Source organism: Kogia breviceps, chromosome 2, assembly GCF_026419965.1.
Source record: "Kogia breviceps isolate mKogBre1 chromosome 2, mKogBre1 haplotype 1, whole genome shotgun sequence".
In the NCBI taxonomy this organism is placed as follows: Eukaryota; Metazoa; Chordata; class Mammalia; order Artiodactyla; family Physeteridae; genus Kogia; species Kogia breviceps.
In genome coordinates, this window is record NC_081311.1 from 127,811,843 (window position 1) to 127,839,103 (window position 27,261).

Here is a 27,261-nt window from a genome sequence, read left to right on the forward strand (position 1 = left end):
CTTGATTGTAAATTTTACAAAAAGAAGTGGACTCTAATGAAATTTAAAACATCAAGTTGCTGAGCATTATATATGGTATAATTCAGTTTATATAAGTATATTAAACGTTTTTGGTTTTTTAGATATTAAAAAGTACAATTTAATATATAAATTATATATATATATATTTTTTAAAACCACAATTTAATATATCAATGCCCAGACAAAGGCCTATAAGAAACTCACCAAAGTTTTGACAAAAATACCTCTGAGGAAGTGAAGAGGAGTTAACTGTGAACATCTTTTTTTGTTTTTTTGTTACGTGGGCCTCTCACTGTTGTGGCCTCTCCCGTTGCGGAGCACAGGCTCCGGACTCACAGGCTCCAGACGCACAGGCTCAGCGGCCATGGCTCATGGGCCCAGCCGCTCCGCGGCATGTGGGATCTTCCCGGACCGGGGCACGAACCCGTGTCCCCTGCATCAGCAGGCGGACTCTCGACCACTGCGCCACCAGGGAAGCCCGAACATTTTTAATTGACTTAATAACAGCACAAAAATTGTTTTGTCACTGCCAGGCAACTATGCTCATGAACATTCTCATTTGAGGACTGTCAATGATCCATGCTTGATTCCTGCTAAGCACGTTCCCTGTTCTGACACCACGCAAGGGGATTCTGCTCTTGTAAACCTGACATTTTCAAATTCTTTTTTGTTTCCAAAATAAACCCAAAGGGCACACATATTTCTGTTGCCTTTCTAAAATGACTGCCATCACTTCTTGGCCTTTAGGCTAACATCAAGTGTAGTATCTGTTCTTATCAGTTTAAAATGACTGCCAAATTTTTGTCTGTTCCATGCTTAGTGATGCATACACAACATTTTTAAGTTTTTTTGTTTTTAAGGCAAAAACATCAATAAATGTCTTCTGGACCATTTTGAATGTGAAATTCTTCCCCTTAAAATAGCAACAATCAAAAACCTCCAATTGCCCAAAAGTAAAGCATGTGGATTTACAATCTTGAATTGTAAAATTAGCATAGATACTGCAAACATGATCATGTATTAAAATCCAAAGATTTTGCTAAAAGCAGTGAAAGTCAACTCAGTATTGGCCTGGCTATATACCACTTCAAAGTTCAATGTATCTTTCTACCCGGAGTTGGTTCATGTGCCAATTCCGATGACAGAAAAAGGGAAGGAACTCATTATTACTGGCCTGCAAATTCTGTGACAGATTTTAAGTCTCTTAAGTATTTAAATACAATCTTTCAAAGGAAAGAAAGAAAAGGAAGAGAGGGAGGGAGGGAAGAAGGAAGAAAGGAGGGAAGGAAGGAAAGAAGGAGGGATGGAAGGAAACAAAACCTGAAAAACAATTCAGTGGAGCTGAGTAGCAGCTGGTTTCCTGGCCATAACCTCCTGAGTGCCCACCTTTCCCTGTTGTCCTGACACAGAGGCTGAGTGTCTGTTCCAAAATGATTTCTTTACCTGGCCCACACCACTCATTTATGCATTCTCTCTAATCTCTGTAGTCATAGAGACAGAAAAGTTTGTTCATTCAATACAATTAAAATACAGGATATGTAGAAGAGACAGGGAAAGATAAGGTCAGAGGGTTAGATTAAGAGCAAGGAATTCTGGTCTGGGAAAATGGCTGAGGTATACAGCAGTGATATTTGAAGTTGTAACAGAAGATGAGAACCGCAAGGAAAAGAGTATAGAGAGGAGAGAACCTAAGGAATGGCTCCATTTAAGTGGCTGAAAGAGGAATCAAAAAAGGAATAATCAAGAAGGCAGGAGCAGAGCATTTCATAAAGGAAAGAGTCTGATCACAGATATCAAATGTTACAAAGAGGTTGAGGAAAATAAAGTTTAATTTAAAAAAAAACATAACACTGTTCTTTAGAAGGCTGTCAATGACACTTTTCCAAGATTAGTTGTTAACAGAAGGAAAAAGATACAGCAACAGATGCAAGAAGAAATCAGTCAAGATGCATATATACAGATGTATACATATGCATGTGTATTTATATATATATATATACACACATATATCACATATATATACACATATATTTAAGGCATATAAAATTATGACAAATTTCTCTAAGCCTGGAAGTGGAGACAGCAAGTTATCTTGAAGTATGATTTTGTTAATAAGGGAAGAATCACTAGAATGGCTCTTTAATTAGCTAGTTGTAACACAAGTAGCAACCTACGTCCCAGGTGTAAAGATAAAACAGGACCTTTCATCAGCAAACAATGGTTGTCCTTGGTATGTGAAGTTGGACACCATTGGAGAAGAATCAAGAAGCCAGAAAAGAAATACTGGTTCCTCTCTCCTAGACTCTAAAATTAGCTACTTAAGATCTCTGATAAATTGAGATTGTCTTTAATGAGGTCCACTAACAGGAAAAGCTCACAAATAGATTTCACCAAAAGGGAAGGATCAGTCTCAACTGGTGGGTTTTGCTCAATATCTGAGCCTTGCTAGCCATGCAAAGAGGGGTTGCTCCATTTTGAAAATTAGACCACAGCTCCTTCCAGTTCAGCCATCCCATTACTAAAGGGGTCTTGAAGACGAAAGATGGAGCACGTGACTGAAAGCTAAAAGAACTGCCATCTTGGGAGCTCACATTCTTTTGGCTGCATTAAATACCAGATGACCCAGACTAGCTTCTTTCCAAGAAATACCAAGATCTTGAAGGCTCAGGAGAAGGAATGGTGTCAGTGCCTTGAACTCTACAGGGTAGGATTTCAGTAACAACATTTTGTGACAGTAGCAGAACAGTAACTGAACCTGGGCCCACTAGTGGCATTTCAAATTCTCCATTTCTCTTTTCAGGAAGTTTGGAAGTAAGTACCACCAAGTAAGGACCCTCGATTCCCGGGGAATTTAGGGAAGAAGGCAGAACAGGATCCATGAATGAAAATCTCCTCCTGCGAAGCTGAGCAGATCGTGGGCTCATGAAATTAAATATTGAAGAGATGTGATCTTCTTTCTACTTCATGCTGGAAAAGCAGGTCTAACTGGTTAAATTCAGAATAAGGAAAAATAGAAAACATTTATAGGCCTAATGGAAGAAATCCGTGGGTAAGTAAAAAAGATGGGAGGGAAGGGAAAAACATGAATTCACTTCAGTCAGTACCTTATCTCTGAAACAGGGGCAAAGGGAAAGAGACACAGAAGTCAATGGGGGAAGGGAATTAAGGAAACTCCTTTCCGAAGACTCCCACTGCAGTGGAGTAAGGGTTAGTGTCACTTGCTGAAAATGAGGGGTAATAGAGGCTGGAAAGGATAAAGATTTCACACAGCCCTGATGGGAAATAAAACAGGAAATTCCTAGGAGGTAGCTTTTTTCTAAAGACACTTTTAATATTTTTAGATTTCTCATAATTTTTTCTTATACTTCTCTCTTTATCACTCAATCTAGCCCTTTAACATGACCAGAGCTGGCAGAGAAATTGTAAGCTTCTTGTGTTTCTCAAAGTGTGGTTCCTTGGCTATCTGTATGAGAATCTCTTGGGGAGCTCGTTTAAAAGGAAGATTCCTGGACCCCACCCAGACCTATTTGACAGACTCTCTGGGATCTGGTGCCTGGGAATCTGCATCCTAACAAGTTTCTCAGGTGATTCTTACACAGCAAGCCAGCACTGGTCTGAAGATGCTGTTTCAGAACCACTATCTTAGCTCATGTCTAGTCCAGCAAGTCCTATGCATAACTGTTTACCCACATCCTGTTTTTAATCAGTGGCTCTGTCTACAGTTTTAAAACTAAATAAAAGTGTCACACACTGTGGTGAGGAAATGACAACCATGCCTTCAAGTGCAGCTAGCTAGGATCAGACTCCTACCCATACCCGTGATCATCTTCTATGGTTTCATTATTTTTTTATATTTAAAAATAGTTTAAAAATCCACTTAGTTATTGATGGTCAAGAATGGTAGAATTACTATATTGAAGCAATGTTATAATAGTAAACTGCATTGTTTAGTCAATTAGATTTGAAGATATATTGACCTAGTTACTTAATTCTGGGCATTTGAGTACAAGACAATTACAGAATTTCACTCACCAAACAGTGCAAACACTATTCCTCTTCTCATTTCCTCTCTGGTTTAACTGGTTCATTGGTATTTGGAGATACAGGTAGGAAACGAGTGTGGCGAGAATGGAAGACACTCTCTTCATTGGCCATTGGGAAGGAAAGTGGGTACCATTCCACCTGCTCTGTTCTTCAGTCTGAGCACACTCTTTCATCAATAATGAATTTGTGACCTAACCAGAAGGCTCTCAAGTCATAATCACCAAATTGGCACAGTTGTGAAGAAAAGGAAAGCTTACTTCAAATCCAAGTGATTTGCTTAGATTAAAAACTTTGTAATTTCCTTTGTCATATGTCTGCTAAAATGTTATAACCAGGCGAAGTTCTTTGCACTCCTCCCCCGAAGGGTTTATGAGAAATAATTATTACATTTCTAACTCCAATCTGAGTTAAGTGGCCCTTGTATAAGTTCTTAAATTACGTTACATATCTTTACCTTAGAATTTATCATGGGGAATTCCCTGGCGGTCCAGTGGTTAGGACTTCGTAGTTCCACTGCAGGGGCCAAGAGTTCAATCCCTGGTTGAGGAACTAAGATCCTGCATGCTGCATGGTGCAGTCAAAAAACAAATGAATTTATCATGCTATAATATCAATATGTGTCTTCTGACAGAACTCTAACTTTTGAGATAAGGGATTTTTAGTTGTTTTGACTTTCTAAGAGTTCCCATTAATTAGAATTAGCTCAAAAATTATTTGTTGACTTGGATGATTGAAGAAACAAGTAAAGATTGAATATATGTATTCTTTTACATACATATATTCAAATCCTTGTCCCTTTAATAAATATTTTCCTTACCTAGTAACTGCAGAAATATAAGAAAGAAGGAAAAGCGCACGTGTCACCAATGGTAAGTTAAATTCTGCCCCTAAGAAAGGCTCATAGGAAATCACACAAAAGATATCACAAAGTGGCATTCTTTACATGAGGGATTTAGTAGGTCTCCTCTGTGTTACAGATGTAGAAACTTGATTCTGTCAACATCATTATTGTTCCTTGTGATTTCTCTTTTCTCTTTGGTTGCTTTTAAGATTTTTCTCATTGGCTTAAGTGTTCCATGGTTCTACTATAATGTGTGAGTGTGGATTTATTTTTATTTGCCCTGATCAAGCCATTCTTGGGTTTTTATCAATTCTGCTAAATTCTTAATCATCAGATCTTCAAATACTACCCCTCTCTCATTTTCTGTATTTCATCTTCCCAGAATATCCATTAGATGTATATTGGAGCTTTCCATTCCCTTTGCCTTGTCTTTAACCTGTTTTTAATACTTTCAGTCTCTTTATCTCTCTCTCTCTCTCTACATTAACATAATTTCCTCCATTTTTCAGTTCATAAATTCTCTCTGTACCTATGTGTGATATGCTGTTCCACCCATTGTGAAGATTTAATTTCAGTGACAATGTTTTTAGAATAGAAATGTGTTTATATTTATTTATATCATCCCAATTAATGTTACTATTTTTATTCCACTATGATTTCTATCCTTTTTATTCTCTTTAATCAACTTCAAAATCCTTATATTTACTAAACTTTATTTTTTAGAATACTTTATATCTACAGAAAAATTGTGAAGATACTATATAGAGTTCCCATATACCTTGCACCCAGTTTCCCCTCTTACTGACATCTTACATTAGTATGGTACCTTTGTTATAGTTAACAAACCAATATTGGTATATTATTACTAACTAAAGTCCATACTTTATTCAAAATTTCTTTTACCTAATGTAACAACTGTTTCAATTAGAGTACAAATGTTCATTTATCACTTTTTTTGCCTTTAATTTTACAGACTTAAGTCGTTTCCAAAGTTACTTAGGTCAGCTTCTTTTCCTTCCACTTTTTTAAGTAGGTTGTTACATACATTATTAACACAGATAGATTGTCTTGTCACATTCTGCATTCTCTTCTGGGATCCCCCAAACTCCTAAGTTGGTTTTTATTAATTTGCATACATTGAGTCATTCTTCGTACTGAAAGTTCTGTGGATATTGAAAAACACATAGTATCATGTATCCACAATTACTGGTACAATATCATACAGAGTAGCTTGCCACTCTTGTCTTAGCTCAGGCTGCCATAACAAAATTCCACAGACTGGATAGCTTATATGACAAAAATTTGTTTTCTCATTATTCTGGATGCTGGTTCCAGATCCAGTCCAGGTTCAAGTTCTGGGAGAGTTCAGTTTTTGGTTAGAGCTGTCTCCTTGGGTTGCAGATGGTTTCTTTGTCCTCAGATAGCTTCCCTACACCCAAGGTTCTGCTGGACAGTCAGCCTCCAGAACTATGAGAAAATAAATATCTGTTGTTTCAGTCTCACAGTCTGTGGTATTTTATTTCAGTAGCCCGCATAGACTAAGAGAACATTATAAAACTCATGAGTGCCAGCAAGCCCTCGCTGCCCTCAAGAGCAGCAGCAGGGTCTCAGCCTGAAAGCCCGAGGGTGGGAGCACCAGCAGGTGTCCCCAGAATGGGGCCCTGGGCCAAGAGGAGATCACCTGATGGTGCAGCCCTGAGGTCACATGACAGCCATTGGCCAGGGCCGCTCTGTCCCCTCCCCCCCCATCTTACTTGTATTTAACCAGGAAAAAATGTGATAGCACATGGGTAGCCTAGGCAGTGAGTAAATATCTTAGAAGTCCTCTTGCAGCAAATGTCTGTACATGTTGTTGTCATTTTCTATCTTAGATGTTCTCAAATGTTTGTATTTCAATAAACCTCTACCTCTTCACACACACACACACACACACACACACACACACACACACAAACTCATGAGTGCTCCATCGATTCAACCTTCTCCACGTGCACCCCCACCCTGCACCGCCCGCAAACCCCTGCAAACCACTGATCTCTTTACTATAGCTATAGTATTGTCTCTTCCAGAATGTCATATAAGTAGAGCCATACAGTATGTAACCCTTTCAGACTAGCCTCTTCCACTTATCAACATGCATTTAAGGTTCATCAAGTCTTTTCTTGGCTTAAGAGCTCATTTTTATAATAGTTGAATAACATTCCATTGTTTGTTTATCCATTAACCTATTAAAGGACATTTTAGTTCCTTCCAATTTTTTTGTGATTGAGAATAAAGTTGCTACAAATATTTGTGTGTGGTATTTTGTGTAGACATAAGTTTTGAAATCAATCAGGTAAATACAGGCATACCTGGGAGATATTGAAGGTCCAGTTCCAGACTACCGCGATAAAGTGAATATCTCAATAAATAGAGTTACATGATTTTTTGGTTTCCCAGTGCATATAAAAATTATATTTACAGTATACTGTAGTCTATTGTGTGCAATAACATCGTTTAAAAAAAAAACCCACCAATGTACACACCTGAATTTAAAAATACTTTATGGCTAAACAATGCTAACCATCATCTGTGCCTTCAGTGAGTTGTAATGTTTTTGCTGGTGTAGCATCTTGCCTTGATGTTGATGGCTGATGACAGATCAGGGTGGTGATTGCTGAAGATAGGGGTGGCTGTGGAAAGTTTTAAAAATAAGACCAAAAAAAAAGTTTGCCACATCGATTGACTCTTCCTTTCACGAATGATTTGTCTATAGCATGCAATGCTGTTTGATAACATTTTACGCACAGTAGAACCTCTTTTAAAATTGGAGTCAACCCTCTCAAACCCTGTTGCTGCTTTAGCAAATAAGTTTATGAAATCTTCTAAATCCTTTGTGATCATCTCAACAGTCTTCACAGCATCATGACCAGGAGTAGATTCCATCTCAAGAAACTATTTTCTTTGCTCACCCATAAGAAGCAACTCCTCATCAATTAAAATTTTATCACGAGATTGCAGCAGTTCAGTCACATCTTCAGGCTCCACTTCTACTTCTGGTTTTCTTGCTATTTCCATCACATCTGCAGTTATCTCTGCCACAAAAGTTTTGAGCCCCTCAAAGTCACCCACAGGGATTGGAATTAACTTCTTCCAAACTCCTGTTAATGTTCATATTTTGGCCTCTTCCCCTGAATCACAAATGTTCTTATTGGCGTCTAGAATGATGGCTCTTTTCCTGAGTTTACTTTGCCCAGGTCCATTAGAGGAATCACTATTTATGGCAGCTACAGCCTTACAAAATGAATTTCTTAAATGATAAGACTTAGAAGTCAAAATTACTCCTTGATCCATGATGTTGTGTTAGCAGGCATGAAAACAGCATGAATCTCATTGTACATCTCCATCAGGGCTCTTAGGTGATGAGGCACATTGTCAACAAGCAGAAATATTTTGAAAGGAATCTTTTTTTCTGGGCAGTAGGTCTTAACAGTGAGTTTAAAATATTAAGTAAACCATGTTGTAAACAGATGTGCTTTCATGCAAGCTTTGTTGTTCCATTGATAGAGAACAGGCAGAGTAGTTTAACAGAATTCTGAAGGGCTCTAGGATTTTCAGAATGGTGAATGAGTTTTGACTTCAACTTAAAATCAGTAGCTGCATTAACCCCTAACAAGAGAGTCAGCTTGTCCTTTGAAGATTTGAAGCCAGGCACTGACTTCTCCTCTCTAGCTACGAAAGTCCTAGATGGCATCTTCTTCCAATAAAAGACTGTTCATCTCCATGGAAAATCTGTTGGTTAATGTAATCACCTTCATTAATCATCTTAGCTAGATTTTCTGAATAACTCGCTGCAGCTTCTACATCAGCACTTGCTACTTCACCTTGCACTTTGATGTTACAGTGATGGCTTCTTTCCTTAAACCTCATGAACCAACCTCTGTTAGCTTCAGACTTTTCTTCTATAACTTTATCACCTCAGTCAGCCTCTATAAAATTGAAGACAGTTAGGGCTTTTCTCTGGATTAGGCTTTGGCTTAAGGGAATGCTGTGGCTATTTGATCTTCTATCCAGACCCCTCAAACTTTCTCCAAATCAGCAATAAGGCCGTTTCACTTTCTTATCCATGTGTTCCCTTCAGTAGCACTTTTAATTTCCCTCAAGATTTTTTCGTTTGCATTCACAACTTGGCTAACTATTTGGCACAGAGACCTAACTTTTGACCTATCTCAACTTTCAGCATGCCCTACTCACTAAGATTTATCATTTCTAGCTTTTGATTTAAAGTGAAAGATGTGTGACTGTTCTTTTTGCTTGAACACTTAGAGGCCATTGTAGAGTTATTAACTGGCCTAATTTCAATATTGTTGTGTCTCAGAGAAGGCGAGAGATGGGGGAACACCTGGTTGGCAGAGCAGTCAGAACACACATAACATTTATCAATTAAGTTTGCCGTCTTATACGGGCACAGTTTGTGGTGCCTCAAAACAACTACAATAGGAACATCAAAGATCACTGATCACAGATCACCATAATAAATATAATAATAATGAAAAAGTTTGGAATATTGCAAGAATTATCAAAATATGACACAGAGACCCAAAGTGAGCAAATGCAGTTGCAAAAATGGTGCTGATATTGCTTGCTTAATGTGGGGTTGCCTTCAATTTGTAAAAAAAAAAAAAAAAAAAAAAAATGCATTATCTGTGAAGCATAATAAAATAAAGCACAATTAAACAAAGTATGCCTGTACCTAGAGGTGCAATTGCTAGATCGTATGGTAAGATTATGTTTAGCTTTGTAAAAAACTGCCAAACTGTCTTCCAAAGGGCTGTACTAGTTTGCATTCCCATCACCAATGAAGGAGCATTCCTGTTACTCCACATCCTTGCCAGCAATTTGTATTGTTAGTTATCTGGATCTTAGTCATCCTAATAGCCATCTAGTAGTATCTTGCTACTACTTGAGATTTAATTTGTAAACTCCAAGTGACAAATGATATTGAACTCTTTTAATGCACTTATTTGCCACCTACATATTATCTTCGGAGATGTGTTCACATCTTTTGAACATGCTTTAATTGGGTTGTTTGTATTCTTATTTTTGAATTTTAAAAGTTCTTTTTATATTTTGGATGCAAGTTCTTTTTCAAATATGTGTTTTGCAAATATTTTCTCCCAGTCTATGGTCTTTCTTTTGATTCTCTTAACATTATCTTTCCCAAAGCAGAAGTTTTTAATTTTAATAAAGTTCAATGTATCAACTTTTTCTTTCACAAATCATCCCTTTGGTGTATCTAAAAAATTTATCATGAAACCCAAGGACATCTAGATGTTTTCCTTTGTTATTGTCCAGAACTTTTATACTTTTATGTTCTACATCTAGGTCTATGATTCATTTTGAGTTAATTTCATGAAATGTGTAAAGTCTTGCATATGGATGTCCAATTGTTCAAGAACCATTTTTGAAAATACTGTCCTTTCTCCATTTAACTGCATTTACTTCTTTGTCAAAGATCAGTGACTATATTTGTGCAGGTCTATTTCTGGGAGCTCAAATCTGTTTCATTGATCTATATGTCTATTCTTTTGCCAAAACCATGCTGTCTTAATTATTGTAGATTTATAGGAAATCTAGAAATTGGGTATTGTGATTCCTCCAACTTTCTTCTTCTCCTCCTCCTCCTTCTTATACTTCTTCTTCAGTGTTACATTGGCTATTCTAGGTCTTTTACTTTTCCATATGAATTTTAGAATTAGTTTCTCAATGATTGCAAAATGTTGATTGGAATTTCAATGAATCTATAGATTAAGTTAGGAAGAATTAATATCTTAACACTACTGAGTCTTCCAATCCATGAATACAGAATATCTATTTAGATTTTCTTGGATTTCTTTCATCAGAGTTTTAGAGTTTTCCAGATATAAATTCTGTACATATTTTGTCAGGTTTATACCTAAGTGTTTCTTTTTTTTTTTTTTTGGTACTATTGTAAACAGTATTGATTATTGAATTTCAAATCCCAGTTGTTCATTTCTGGTATATAGGAAATCAGTTGACTTTTGTATAGTTATTTGTGTCCTGTGACCTTGCTATACTCACTTATTAGTTCCAGAATGTTTGTTGTTGTTGATTTGAGGGGATTTTCCACATTGACAACCATACCATCTGAAAACAAAGTCAGTTTCATGTCTTCCTTCCTAATTTGTATACTTTTTATTTCCTTTCCTTGTCTTAGTGAACTAAGTAGGACTTTCAGTACAGTGGTAAATATAAGTGGTGAGAGGACATTCTTAGTTTGTAACTGATCTTAGAGAAAAGGCATCCAGTTTCTCACATTATGATATTAGCTGTAGGTTTTTTGTAGATATTCTTTATCAAGTTGTGAGACTTATCCTTTATTCCTAAGATATATATTTTTTATATTCTTTCAAACTGTTTTATTTTCTCAAGTTCTAATACTTCTGCTGTTTGTGGAATCACCTGACATTTGCTCATTGTTGATCATTTCCTTTTGTGCTTTGTAGTTTTGATTATGAACGTTTTGTTTTGTTTTTCTGTGGAATTCCTGTCATCTGCTCACAAAGATGCACCCACATAGAAGTGATAAAGTCCAGCATGTCAATCACTGAATTCACTTAAATACATTCAGATTCCCTGAGCAGAATTTGGAAGCAAGTAACTGGTTCACTCTTTAATATTCTTTTAAAATCTTCTATCATTTCATGCACTTGGGGGACAAAGTTGGGCGGTCAATAATAGACCTGGATACAGTTTCCTACTCAGCTTATTGGCTAGTTATACAATCTTGGCCAGTTTCTTTAATTTCAAAGGTCGTTAATCTTAACATTTCTCTCTATAAAAATTAAAAATGGTGACATTCACAATTTCTTTTTGCTCAGAGAAGTTTAGAGAAGACTCAGTATCTGAAGTTATCAATCTGTGAACTCCTTGAATAGTGTTGTGAATAGATACTAAGGCAGCCCCTGATCCCCACCGCCTGATGTTCATGCCTTTGTGTAAGTCCTGCTTTGTGAGTGTGGGTGGTTCCTGTGAGTTGTGTCTGACAAACAATATGCCACAATTGATAGGATGTCACTCCTGTGATGATGTTCTATTATATGGCAAAGGTGCCGAGATGTCAGTCTGGTTACGTTGCATTATTTAGGACTCTGTCTTGCTTGCAGTATCTCTTTCTCTCTGTTGCTGGGTTTTAATAAGCAAGCTGCAATGAAACCTATGGCCACAAGGAATGCTTCTGACAACAACCTGAGGGATTGCGGTAGGAAATCCTTCCCCAATAAAGCCTGCAGATAAGAACTCAGTCCTGGGTGACACCGTGATTGCTGCTTTGTGAGACACTGAGTAGACCCAGGTAAGCTTTGCCCATACTCCTGACCCACACTTTGAGATAATAAATATGTTTTAAGCTTCTATGTTTGCAGTAATTTGTCAAACAACAATAGAAAGCTAATACAAGTGCAAAGCTTCAATTAAGTAGGTAATGCCTCTTAAGAACCACAAAGAGGTAGGTGTTAAGATGTCACCCAGATTGTTTTTAATCTTCTTTTAAAACAACCATTTTATATAAAGTAAGTAAGTAAAGGGAGAGAGAGAGAGAGAGAGAGAGAGAGAGAGCAGAAAGTTCTGACACTGAAGAATAGCATTTTTTATTTCAAAAAGGTGTCAAATTTTTATTTTATTGCCCATAGTTCTGTAAGGAAATGGATATAAAGCACCAATAATTTTGTGATCTGAAGGATAGTATAGTTGCTATGTATCATTTACTGTGTTTAGATTGTATACATCCATAAATATTTATACTTTATGATTAGTCACACTGTGTCCAAGTTTGATTTTCAGTTCAAACTGGTATTTTTAATATTGTTTGTATCATGCAACTAAGATATAAAAGAATTGAAAAGTAGAAAGTAATAAATAAAAGTTCATTTCAAAAACTATGGTTCCAACCTGTTTGACATGGTGGTGTTCCTTTTAGTCACATGACAGAGTAAGTCCCAAGAGGCTTGATTCAAATTTGGCTTATCAATCAATGCCATACTAGAAGAATGCATTTTCATAACAAATTATCAATTAATAAGTTCACCAACATTACATATTTGACAACTTTGGGGTTAAAAAAACTTTTCATTTTTCTTTTCCCAGTAAATTACAGCAAAGTGAGTCACTGTGGTCATTGTGCACCAGAAAATTAGAGAAATGAAATCTTCTAAAGCCCCACTGAGGTCAGATTCAGTCTGAAAAGCTGTGCTATAAGAAATTTACCCACATTTCCACTAAACAATAGTTTTCTTACAACTTGTGAACACACAAAACATGACATACCCTTACTTCTTGTACTTTGGTTAAAAAGTGCTTAACTTTTTTTCCTGAACATATCTAATTCTTGACTCTAATTCTGCTCATCACAGACTACAGCAAAACATGCCATGTGCTTCTTCCCTGTACCATTTTGGGTTTGATGTTTACTGTAAGAAAGTATTACACTATATTTAACACTTAAAACCACAGAAAAGCAAATGATATATTGTCTGCTTTTCCAGATGAACTGTGGTAGTTCTTGAAACATTGTCCACATTGTAGAAGACTTTAAAGTCATCTTTCCTCAAATAAATGTGATATTTCTTTCCCCTTGACTTGGTGAAATAGGATTAACAGATAATGCTGCATTCATATAAGCAGATCTTTAACTTGATAATTCTAGCCTACGATGAGAAATAAGCAGTATCAATCAAATCACAATTGATTTGCAAGCCCTTGTTGAAAATAAATGTATTGCTAACCATGCAGTTATTAATGTGCTTAGATCTGAAAACTTGCTTGTGGAAGCGAAGGAAGAGTCACCCTAAATATATGTTTGTTTTCCTATTTACCAAATAGGATTTTTTTTCCTATTTACAATATCCTTATTCATGCAATATCTACAACTGCACATTTTAAATTTTCCTGGGATTGGGGCAGGAGGTAGTCCTGTGGTGATAACTACACAGAACCAGCAAAAGGGTAAGCAATATCTAGAGAGACTAAGCGGGTAGGCTAGAGCTAGGAAGAACTGGCTTCCAATATCAGCACTGCCACTGACCATGGGAACTTCTCCCAATACCTTCTTCCTTATCTGTATGCCTAACATCTCTCTACAGGGTTATTTCCAGGATCACATGGAAAGCATCTATAACCTATTATGCATTCAGTAAATAATAGACAAGGTTGCTATTGTTCCTGTGAAAGCTCTGCTTTTCACATAAATGATTCTCAAGCAGAGCCCACTGGATACTTCTGAATTCAGAGACTTACTAGGAAGCAGATCTCAACTAGAAATCTTTTTCTATTTTGTTTTATTATTTATTTCTTACCCTACAAGCTTCCTTACCTTCACCTCTTTTTTTTTTCTCAAAATGACTCACTCTTTACTCAGTTTATTTAAGTGTTTAAGTGTATCAGTTGCGCTCAAAGTCAACTATCACACACACACACACACACATACACACACACACACAGAGAGAGAGAGAGAGAGAGTTTAAAATCAGTAAGGACTATTTATTGCATTGTCCAGATTATCTACCCTAGAATATAGGTAATGAGCAGCTTTATCACCAGAACAGAGAAATCATGGACTTTAATGGGTATTGAATAAAAATATGATTGAAAGGTTAGAAGTAATGTGATACTAACATAACTAATAGACAAAAGAGTGCTGAGGAAATAATTATTTGGAATATATAATATAAAGTGAGGAGTAATATGGAAAAAAATCTATAGGAGGAAAATACTTTTCCTGACTAATTTTTCAAATTTTAGACATTTGTTCAAAAAAATCACAAGGCTGTAGGATCTTGAGAGAGCTAGACTTGTCATCAATGTTTAGGCAGAACAAAAGTTGAATTAGGTAAGAATCACATCCTCATCCATTTTGTTTAGGCTACCAGTAAAAAAGGACTTATAGTCTTCCTTAGCACCCATCTTAGATAACATCTTTCCATGGATCTCATAAAGTTTAAACCCCCTTTTAAAATCTTATACTTCCTGACTTATTGTCATTGTGGATGTAAAAAAGGGCTGATGATCATCTTTGTTTATAATCTTTCATAGATTTGAACAGAAACATTCAAAATTGCCTATTAATAAGCCTCCCCAAAGGCTACTGAGCTTAAGCAAATATAAAGTTTTGTAACCTACCAATGAACCTACAGAAGGTATTCCAAATAATTATATTCTGTCACTTTCTTATTCACACTTGACTCCAAAAAGTTCTCAACTTTTTACATGAATAATCTAGAAAATAAATTTTACTCTTGCCTTCATAGGCAGCATTAAAATGAGCAGGCACTTGTGTTAACTTGTTATATTTTCTAATTTATTACTTAATTTTCCTACTGCCTGCTTAGAACTTGAGTTGTTCTGGTTAAAAAAAATGATTGAAGGAGCAAACATAATGATACAAAAATTTAAATAAAGTTCATTATTGCCATGAAATGGGATGTCAGTTTTGCAATCCATCTGCACTTTCCCACTAAGCTGGGTGGAGTTGGTCTAAATGGATCTGAAGATATTTATGCAATAAGCTAATATGAAAGGGCACTACAACCCATTAAAAGCGACTCTCTTCCTCTTCCACAGCGCGATGAAGGCCAGGGATGAATTTTAAGAGCTGTTTCCGGACACTTCCCCTTCTGCTTTTCCTGGGCAGAGTCCCAAACATGCTTGAGAAGTTGCCTTCCCACAAGGGAGACATGGACCCACTACTAGCAGAACTAATGCTCTGGTTCCTCCTCGAAGAACACCTCTTCAGAAAATCATCCCCATCCTTGAGGACAAAACACTCATCATCTGTGCTTGTCTGTCGGCTGAAGGCTTCCCTGCTCGAGTCTTCAGACACGCATGTCTGGTACCCATCCTCACTGTCTATCGTCATGGAGCTCAGGCAGCTCTTACAGCTGCTCTCACTGGATAATCGACTCCGGTCCAGGAGAGCTGAACCAGGCAGGGGTCCAAACAAACCTGATTCATCTATGTCCATATTTTCCAAACTTGAGCAGTTAGCTGCATCACCTAGAAAGCAGAAAACAAAGCCTACTGTGAAATGGATCTGAGCATCACTCCTTACAAGTAAATACACCAAATTTCTCTTTGAAGGGCACAAGAAAGAGTAAGGGTAAATAATACTTTTCACTAAACTTTCACTTGCATGAATAAGTAACTGTTCATGAGACCATTCGATAAACCTTATAGTACGATTTTTCAAACTATTTGTTCATGAACTAGCTTCCAGGTAAAAGGGTTCCATGGTGACAAAAATGGTAATGCTAGATTAAATAAATTGAAACAAGATTCTTCATATGAGAACAGTTCAACTCATCTAACAGTATGCCAGTGTGACTTATGAATTTCCAAAAGAATCATTTCTTATATTGAAGTGACCATGCCACCTTTTATTAAAATTATCATAGAAATGGGCTCCAAAGAATATACTTGGGGAAATGCCTCTTATGGATTTTCTCTATTTTAGTTCCTCTGATTTTTAGTTACTATCTTTTTTTAATAATTGTAAAATTATTATAACATCACTTGAAGTGTATGGGAAACACAGTTATAAAACCTGCCCCTGTAGGCTGATTATTAGATAATTCAAAGATGTTTAAAACAGAAAGGATATCTTCCAGCCTCGATATGCCCAGTTGATTCTTAGAACACTTTAATACTTAAATGCTTTGAAATGGCAGTGTACCCAGAAAACATCCCTGTCCTAAAATAAGTAATAATTCATTTGAAGAAATTGAATGTTATCTGCTTAGCTGAATTTCTTCATCAACCTTTTATAACCTACATCTGGGCTCTCCAAACTCAAATTTTAATCTCACACCAACAGCCTATTCATATCCCACTTGTTTCTGTACTATTTGAGTTGGTTAGTATGCTGCTAAAAGAAAGGAGATTATTTGTAATACTAGCATGAGAAAAACATCATTAGAAGATGACTTTGCTTCAGGAAAAGTAATAAAACCTTACACACTCAGAAATTGTTTTATTTTGTGCTGATAATCTCTACTTCTGCTCTCCTTTGTCCTTGGTTGACACTATTAAAAGAGACTGTTTATTTTTCCATTTGATCTGCAAGGTTGAGTAAGGCCAGCACTGTGGTGACTAGTTATAATGCCTTCCTTTTTGTTAACAAAACCGATTTTATTTCATCTCCCAACAAGTTGATGAATTTCTTTTGATTGGCGAGCAGTTGGCTTGTAGAAACTCATACCCTGGATATTTATTGTAGGTCTAGAAAAAGTAAGCTAAAGAACTCTTTCAATCTCTCAAAAAATATGTACAACAATGACCTATGAAAAGTCAAACTCCTTGATTCTGAACTAAGGATCGTGTCTATACAAGGCCACTTCCATAAAGCCATAGAACTGCCCACACTTACCAGACCAAACCCCATCTCCACTCCAGGATGCTCCAGAAGTAGAGGCAAAGATATCCCAAACACCCTCAAGTCTACAGAAATCCAGGAAGTGGCCAGAAATGTGTGCCTCTGTCTGGTTAGCAAACTTCAGACCCCCCCCAACAAAGCCTACTATATGTTTTTAAGAATATTAATTTAGAAACACAGAAAAGAGAAGTAACTCATACATGTTTCATTTTTTGAAAAAAACAGAACTTCAACACAAGCCTCTAAGCCATAAATTAGTGCCTAATTAAGAATTAAATGTATCCTTCTTCTGTAAACAGATTATCACTTTTAACAAACAGATATTCTAAGGTTATAAATAGAGATGTTAGCTCTGTGTTATCTGAAGAAGATACAACCTATATTTCACACCCACACAGTCAGTGGTTTCAGTGAATTATTTGTATCTACAAGTTCATTCCTCAGGTTATACCAGTCACATGGCAAATGCCAAGTCAACAAATTTTAAACTCAACCCTTCTTTTTTTTTTTTTTTTTTAAAGCGGTACTCGGGCCTCTCACTGTTGTGGCCTCTCCCGTTGTGGAGCGCAGGCTCAGCGGCCATGGCTCACGGGCCCAGCTGCTCCGTGACATGTGAGATCTTCCCGGACCGGGGCACGAACCCGTGTCCCCTGCATTGGCAGGCGGACTCTCAACCACTGCGCTGCCAGGGACGCCCCTAAACTCAACCCTTCTTTTCAGAATGTACACAACAGCAAGAGCCATGCATTTACTGTTATAATGATCCTTCATATTTCTGTTTTGGATTTGAGGACCATGAAGAAGGATTTCTCTGCATTACTGTAACTTACACAATTTGAGCAAATAATAGGAGCTCCACCCAAGAAGCATGTTACCATTCCCAGCTTCAAGAGTTTCTGAGAACTACCCAGCCCCTGAACCGCAGATGTTCTCAGGAATTTAATTCATCTGCTAAAGTAGTAGGAAAATCAGGCAATCATTCATATTACTCTTCTAAAATCCCCAGGTGCCTCTTGAGAGCAAGTGCACACATGCACCTGTGTCCATGTTTTCATGTGCATGTGTTATGTGTATGGAAGAGGGGGTGTGATGATGCCTTACCCCTCCTCCAAATACAGTGATCACTCCAAAAGCCATGCCAAAGAAACACAGGCTACTATTCTCAATCCATGCTAGGCAATTTTTTTCTTGTAATGATGATAATCTTAAAACAATTTAGAGGCAGAAATACTGAAAGAATGAAATGTAAGTGTGGTTTCTGAACAGGAAATCACATTTACCATGAAGCAGGCGCTGTTCCTGTAACTGCAGAGATCTGAACTCCACCCATTTTCTCTTCAAGGTTTGCTGAGAAAGAAGAAAAAAAGTGCAAATTATTCAGAAACCCCAGTGAAGATAGCAATTTACTTCCAGGTGTTGAGATTTGTCGTTAATTTTTTTTTCATTTCTTTCTATCACTAACAATCCCTCCCACTCATTTGAAAGATTCTTTTTCTGTATAAAAGCAGAATATTGGGAACACTAATTTCTCAAGAAATAATCTAGTATCACCAACAAGTTGAAACAATGATGTCATTTCAATAAAAATAACAGATAATAGAAACAATGATATTTATATATTTTTAATTTAAAAATATTAGAGAAACAGATCACTTAGGTTTGTGTCCATTTACTAGCTGTTTCGGCAAGGCTTTACACTCTAGGCTTCTTCCATCAGTAATATGAGAACAACAACAGAACCTAAACCTGGGAATTGTCATGAGGATTAAATGCATTAGTAAATGTAAAATGGTTGGAACAGTGGGTACAGCTTAGTAAATGTTCAAAAAATACCATGATCATTTTGAATGGATACAGAAGATGTGTTATATGTATACAACAAAATATTACTCAGCCATAAAAAAAGAATGAAATAATGTCATTTGCGGCAACATGGATGGACCTAGAGATTATCGTACTAAGTGAAGTACATCAGAGAGGAAAGATAAATACCATATGATGTCACTTATATGTGGAATCTGAAAAATGATACAAATAAACTTATTTACAGAACAGAAACAGACTCACAGACATAGAAAACAAACTTATGGTTATCAAAGTGGGAACGAGAGGAGGGATAAATTATGAGTATGGGATTAAGAGATACACACCACTATACATAAAATAGTAAACAACAAGGATTTATTGTACAGCATAGGGAACTACATTCAGTGTCTTGTAATAACATGTAATGGAAAAAAATCTGAAAAAAATAGATGTATAACTGAATCATCTTGCTGTACACCTGAAACTAACACAATATTGTAAATCAACTATACTTCAATTAAAAAAAATACCACCATCATTCTATAAGCCTGGGGTACTAAAATAGTCTTTTCTGCTGGATATCTACTTATTTTCTATACCCCAAAGGGGAAGCTGACTAGTTCTAAAAGGCTTCCTTGGAGGGCTAAACTTAGAACACTATAAGCACCCTGACTTCTTAACTGCTTCCTTCCTTGCCTACCCCGCACATGAGAGCAGTGGCCCAGGGAAGGATGAAACAGCTGCTGTAATGGTCATGACTTCATGTGAGGCCTGGCCTAGGCCACAGGCTGGAATCAAAAGTCAACCAAGCAGAAAGCATCTGACAGGCAAAAAGGCTCCTTCTCCGTCCCCCTCTTTGTTCTTTACTCCACCCCTTCCTTTGCCATTTCAGGTCCCCACAGCAAGTCCAGCAGGTAAGCACAGCTCAGATTTGCCTGGGGACACTTATCCTGAACGACAGCCAGCCTAGTTGGAAACAAGTGGTCCTTTGTACAAATCAATCTGGAAGGGGCAGATGAAGGCTAAAACGGAAGAGGGGAGAAAAAGCACATTTGAAAGGGGAAGACTGAAGGAAAAGAAAATATTACAAGAATGTCATTAAGTGTTTAAGGGGGAAAGTGGCTGGTTCCTCAGTTCAGGGATTGAACAATCACTGGGCAGGATTTTCCAAGCCTTGATAAGAGTAACATTTAGCAGCAATCATTATGGCTGTCAATATAATATGCAATCAATGAGTCAAAGCCATAAAATACCTGGCTCAGTTAATTTCTTGTTCTTTCTGTACTATAATATAGTCCACCTGGCTATGAGACTGTTGGGCTACCTGAATTACAGCTCTTGCAAACCTTTGGTCATGTGAAGGTCAGAGTTAGGAAACCAGGAAGTACAGAACTAGCAGGGATCTGGCATATATACCAAGCCCCTTTTCCTTTCTTACTCTTGCAAGAGAATAGAGTCTAGTTGGGGAGCATAAGGATAGACTGATGCTCAAAACTAATTATAGGGAGAAGAGGAAGTTGTATTTCTGCACTTACTATGCAGGAATACAAAGTTAGAGCTTGCCAAACAGTTTCTGTGAAAGTCAAGGTTTTTAAATGTCAAATCTGTTGATTTGTCCCAGTCATCTAAGTATGTCGTCACTTAAACCAAGAAAATACCAATGCAAAGAGCAGATGTGTCAAAGTGACTAAGAGTTTTTAGTCTATACTGAAGCTTCCTTATTTTCCTCAGAGTCAGACTATTATTAATATCCCAGTAGTGTATTTGGACAAATCTAACGTCTCACTGTTAGAAGAAAATTAAAGTACGTGTGAGAGTTAATCCTACTGGATCACGTCACCTTGCTGTGCCTAGCTCAGTGCCTGGTACATAGCAGATGCTCAGTAAATATTGGTTAAATGAATAAATGAAAGGATGGCTTCCTGAAACAACACTCAGCTATCACAGACTGGATATTTTAGTTGAACATATCTCCAACGTTTTCATTCTACATGAGACATATAGCTAAACATTTCCATGGCACTTTACTACTTTTATAGTGCTTTCATGGATAATATGCTGTTTAATTTTTCTAACTGTCCTAAAAAGTTCCAGATTAGAAAATAAAGGTTCAATGTAGCAAAATATTTCCCAAGGGCTACAAACCCAGTAAATATCAGAGCTGGATTAAAAAGTAGATCCCATAGCCCACTAGATGTGCTGTTTTCATGTTAAACATTTGAATCACAGGCCATGAGAAAGGAAATCCCTGAAAACACAGCTCAGAAGGCACCATTGTTTCTAAAGAAGAGGTTATGGCCCCACAAAGAGTCTTTGAGGGACACAATGCACACGTAGGATGCACAAACTAAATGTCATTGTGTGAAGGGGAAGCCAGCCTGACTCTGGTTAATAGGTCAGACCCAGACATTTCTGGCTCAAGAGATGAGCTGGAAATCTCATAGTTTCAAGATTAGAAAAGGAACAGAAATGAAAGAAAGGGAGCAGAAATGAACCCAAAAGTCTTCTAGACCTGGAGACAAAGAAAGAGGTCACAAGGAAATTGGACCCTATGGCGATAGTTTAAATGCAATTATGTGAGGCAGAGACAAGGACAAGTTTCCTGCTTGAGAGAAGAACCTTGGCTGAAGCTCCACCGTTGTGAAAAGGAGCTGAGCAAAGCTGTTGAGGGCGACTAAAGCTCATGGAGAGCATGTACCCAGAGAGGCAGGAGCACATAAACGTAGCCTCATGACCTGAACTGAGCAGCACACTGGCCCTCCAGGGATGGCATCCAAGCTGCCAGACCTGGCTTTAGACCAGAAGCCTTGAAGTGCAGAGCAGAGACCACTGCCCAACTCTCACACTGAGTGGAAGGGAGAGGCCCAGGGCAATGCGCTATCTAGACTCTGGAGCTCCACAGAAGTTTAATGATAAGAAAGACAACAAAACTGATAATCAGTACATGGACTCTCTGCAACAAAATAAAAATAGGTAAGTGTTCAAAGACTTTAAAATAAGAATATTTACAATCCTCTCAGAGACAAATGTGATGTTCTAAAGAATAAGAAATTTGAAACAAAGGAAGAAAAGAACAGATAGACATGAAAAAGAACTATTTGAAAATAAAAAATTAACTTTTAAAACTCAAGAGAAAGAACACATTCTATACAGAACACAGACAACATTACTGAAGATATTACTAAGGAATTCAAAAATAACATAACAGTGAAAAGAATTGAAAAAAAGAATATAGATATAGTAGATGTATACACACTTATGTGTATAACTCAATCACTTTGCTGTACACCTGAAATGAACACAATATTGTAAATCGACTATATTTCAATAAAAAATAACATAACGAAAAAAGATAAAGTGATACAAAATCTGGAGTGGTTAGGAAGCATGGAAAGTAAATCAAAAGACTGTGAAATATGTCTACAGAAATTTCAGAAGATAATCCAGGGAATGATGAGGAAGGTGTATTCAAAAAGGTCAAGCTGATAATTATCCAAAACTGAAGAAAGTCAGAAGTCTTTAGGCTGGAAGGACATTGCAAGTTCCAAGCAGTATAAATTTAGAAATGAATCCAGACCTAATCACATTGTGGTGAAACTGTAAATCAGGAAAGACAAAAGAACACCTTAAAATCAACCAGCAAAAGATGAAAAATTGCCCAAAATTGAAATACTGGGTTTTGAAAAGAGCTTAAAAATGGGAAATCCTCTAGAGAGAATTACCAAGAAAAAAAAATAGAAAGAAGGCATTAAAAGTAGTACAAATGAAAATGGGGACACAAGAACAGCTGTGATAAAAAAAAAAAAAAAGATGAGAACAGAATGTTTATTATCAACTTCATGCAATAAATTTGAAAATTTTAAAACTTTATTAACAAAATCATCATTCAATAAAGCTGGCTCAAACAAACAAACAAAAATAGAAAGCCTGAGCAGTCTTATAGCTAATAAAGAAACTGAAACAGAGTTTAGAAGTATTCACATCAATAAGAAACACAAACCCAGATGATTCAGATAGTGTTACAAGAATTCTACCAGAGGACAAAAAGGGGAAGAGACTCCTCACCTCATGCTAAGAGTCCAGTAAATTTGATACCAAAACTAAAAAAGATAGTCTGAGAAAAGAAAATTACAGGCCATTCTACCTGTAAGATGAAGTTACCCTCAACAATGCTATAGAAAATGTTATAAAATCAAATCTAAAAGTATATAAAAAAGATGATAAATTATGACCAGGTTGGATTTATTATAGAAATGCAAGGGTGGTTTTACATTAGAAAATCTTTAAATGTTATTCACCGAATTGACAGATTTTTAAAAAATAAATAAATGAGAAGACCACCTCAACACTTACAGAAAAAAAGTATTTGTACAATTTAATATACGAGCACTGTAAAAACTACCAGAAAACTTGGTGTAGAAGGGAACCTCCTTAACCTGAAAAGTATAACCCTAGAGACAGGAAAGAATCAACAGAATTCCCTTTAAGGTCAAAAGCAAAGCAAGGATGCCTACTATTTTAGTTTCTACCCATCATTGTATTATAGGCCTTAACCAGTGTAGCAAAATAAGAAAAAGAGCTAAATATCATTCTCAACAGACAGTTATTATCTTCATGAGAAACTCAAAATAATCTGTAATTTATTAGAAATTATATAGTTTAGCAGGGTGTTTGAATATAACAGCACAGAAAAATTGATTTCACACATCTACACAGTAATCTCAGTCAAAACATTATTTTTAATAAAGAAACTATAATGACAACAAAAATCATTTTACAAAGGAATAAATCTAATAAAAGCTGCATAGGATCTATCTGCATAAAATTATAGGAATTTATGGAAAGACAAAGAAAATAATTAAAAATTATTTACTGAGATAGTCTGTCAGTAAGAAAATTCAATACCATATGGATGCCAAGACTCCTCAAATTGATCTATCTATATAAAACTGTATTATCTACCAAAACTCCAACATACATTCATAGAACTTAACAATCTGATTCTAAAATGTATACAGACAATCAAAGGGCCAAGAATAACCTGGAAAGCTTGCCCAATCAGACATCAATATTTATTACAAATGTACAATAGCTGAGTTTGAAATAAACAAATTGATCAATGGATCAGAATTGGAAGCCTGTAAGATCCATTCATATCTGGAACTAGCTTAAAAATAGAGGTTTTACTGCAGGTCCGTTGGGGAAAAAGGACTGTATAAAATAAATGGTACTGGGAGAACTGAGTACTCAAATAGAAAAAAATAAAACAAAATTGCAATCCTATCTCATACTACATACAAAAATTAATTCTGAATGAATTAAAGACTTGGATATTAAAAAGCTTTAAAACTTTTAGAAGAAAATATAGAAAACGCAGTGTACCTTATAAAGGATAAACAATTAGGAGCTCCTGCATAAACAAAATATCAAAGGAACAATACGTTCAAAGCGCTAAGGAGACAAAACACTAACTTAGAATAAATTCAATTACCTATAAAACTCTCTATAGTAGCAGTGAAATAGATATTTTTCAATAAAGACCCACCTACCCTCACTAAAAGGAGTATAATACTACAGGAAGAAGGAAAGTAAACCCGGAGGTAAAGAACAGAATACAAGAAACAAGGGCAAGGCCAACGGTTCACAGGTTGGTATACTTGTTTACCAGCTGTTAAGAAAAAAAGCCTGTCTTTTTCATTTTAAAAATGGATAGAATTTTCTAAAGTAAGCAGTAATAAGGAAGATGGAGCCTTAAATGGACATTTAAACATGTTAAGGTCCTCATGATGTTCTGGGAGAAGATGGAGATGTTGAAAATTTTCGAGGTTAGAAAAAATAATAAAGTATGTATATTAAAAGTTCAAGAGAAAATGTTCAAAGAACAGAAAATGCTTAGAAGCATGCAAATATGTGTTGTGCAAGAGAGTTCTTTATTCCATGAAACATAAACCTATTTTTCACTTATGTTTTAAATAACATCACTAGTTTATATTCTACATTTTTTTCCTTTTTTTTTTTTTTTTTGCAAAAGCCTGAAAAAGCCAGTTTTACTTTTTCGAAAATGATGTTCACTAAGACTCTCTCTCTTTTGCAGAAACAACTTAACTTTTGACAATTTAAAAAACCTAAATATAATATGAAGAACTATTTACTCCTTAAAAAATTTAATGATAAAATGTTAGAGGCACCCCTTTTAACATGAAGAATAAGACTCACTATTTACAACATGCTGAGGGTCCTAGCCAATATTGTAAGAGAAGAAAAAATAAACTAGTTGAATAATTGGGAGTAAAGGGGCAAAACTTTCATTATTTGCAGATGATACTATGTTTATATAAAAAAATCCAAGGGAATCTACAAACATATTACTAGAATAAAGGGAGTTCAGCAAGACTCCTGGATTTAAAGCTTTACACAAAATCAATAGCAATAAGAGTTGAAAATGTAAAAGACCACATTTATTATAGCAAAAAATTAGAAGGTATATAGGAATAAATATAATCAAAGATATATAAAAATGTATGAAGAAATTACAAAATGTTTTTGAAGTACATAAAAGACCTGAATGGAAAGAGAGATCCTGCGTTTGAAGTAAGGAAAGCGAAAACCATAAAAACATCAATTGATATCGTTTATTCTATAAATACAATTCAATTACTATCACAGTCTAAAGAGGACTTTTTTCCAATGAATTTTATAAATTGATTCAAAAGATCACAGGGGTAAGAAAAGTGACAAGAATATAAAACCAATGTTGACAAAGAAGAAAACAGGTCTTGTTGATGAATTAAATATGGTGGAAGGGAGGAATAAAAGATAAAGTAGGAATATACTAACTCTACCCTCTTGAGCTCAATAACTGAGTGCATCCTGAGATGCACATGAGCGAGGGCCTAGACTTCACGGTCTGCCAGAACCTCACCAGTCTAGGAAACTGAGATTTTTAAGACCCTCAAATAGCCTAGAGAATTTTCACTGAACATCCTGCATTGTACACTATCTCCTGTAAACTTTAATTTCCTCTTCAAAGTTGACATTGTATTTGCCAGTGAAAGTAGATTCAAGGACAGCCACAGGAGTAGAGGGAGATGATTTTTGTAGTAAGAATGAGGCAAAATGAAAGGACGCAGAGGAGGACAACAGAAAAACAAAAATCCCAGGCCCTCCTGCACACATATATAGCATTTGGGAAAATGACAAAGAGACAGCTTCTACTTCTTTGGTTTTTTTCCAAACAAAATGTAAATTGAAAGAGATCACAGGTGCATTAATGAAAAGTTCTTCAGGTGATGTGCCTTCCTGTTGCCTTTCTGAGCCTCATAGACATGCAGAAGGAGGAAGGAAGAAAGTGATTTGCCCTGGTTTGTGGAATTTAATATTCCTGCAAAGGTAATTGTATGGCTCTTGATAATTCAGCAGTTTAGTCTCATCACGACATTTCATCTTCAAGGGCTATCTCAATTCTTCAAATAGATCTTTATTCTACCACTCACATTCAAGGATGAAAAATGTGTCTCACTGTATTAAATGAAATTACCTTTAAAACTTGCAGCTTTGCCTCAAGCTCTGTTCTTTTGAGAATCATTGATCCATTAAGAGTCTCTATCCTGTTTTAAGAAAAAAAAGGAGGGGGAGGGGAATAGCACGAGTAATTCTTTCAAACAAGTACCATCCTTATGGAGTACTACACTTTGAGTACAGGCTATCCTTAAAAAGCAACGTAAATGTTACCATTCTCATGGCACTTCAAGTCTCTGGATGTAAGCCAAACCTTCTGACAACATTCAAAGAAAGAATATGGAAAATAAATACTCTCTTTAAGAGGGTGACTGAAAGAAAAGACTGGTTTATTTGTAAACTGTAGCTCACTTTATAGAAGCCCCTATATGGCAATGATGGTTGTTCTCTGCTAGAACCTATTCTTGTGTGGTCTGGGTGAATCACCTCCTTCATTTGGTGAATATTTATTGGGCATCTACTACGTGCCAGACTCTAGACATCATGCTAAAAGTGAGGGATACAGCAATGAAAACAGGCACTAGGGACTTTCGAACAATAGAATCAAGAAGTTATTTCTTGAAACAAGGGAAAATCCTTTCTTCCCTAAGATTCTAGGAAATTTTAC

General features: G+C 36.3%; 1 protein-coding gene and 2 pseudogenes across 5 annotated transcripts in view; 1 reads left to right on the forward strand and 2 right to left on the reverse strand.

Moving 5' to 3' along the window:
• Window positions 1-749: 749 nt before the first annotated feature.
• Window positions 750-960, forward strand: LOC131751708 (U2 spliceosomal RNA; annotated as a pseudogene).
• A 6,504-nt stretch (window positions 961-7,464) lies between these two features.
• LOC136793377 (tigger transposable element-derived protein 1-like) lies at window positions 7,465-9,218 on the reverse strand (annotated as a pseudogene).
• Window positions 9,219-12,532: 3,314 nt separating this feature from the next.
• Window positions 12,533-27,261, reverse strand: part of CYTIP (cytohesin 1 interacting protein) — a 67,098-nt gene continuing 52,369 nt past the window's right edge. For 3 of the 5 annotated variants that reach the window (XM_067027515.1, XM_067027516.1, XM_059051944.2), the window contains 3 exons: window positions 26,674-26,743; window positions 18,611-18,677; window positions 12,533-15,955 (listed from right to left, as the gene is read on the reverse strand). In XM_067027515.1, the coding sequence (XP_066883616.1) occupies window positions 15,495-15,955; window positions 18,611-18,677; window positions 26,674-26,743 (598 nt within the window). In that variant the 3' untranslated portion in view covers window positions 12,533-15,494. The remainder of the gene's footprint in view (window positions 15,956-18,610; window positions 18,678-26,673; window positions 26,744-27,261) is intronic. The other 2 variants (XM_067027517.1, XM_067027518.1) reach the window with 1 other exon arrangement.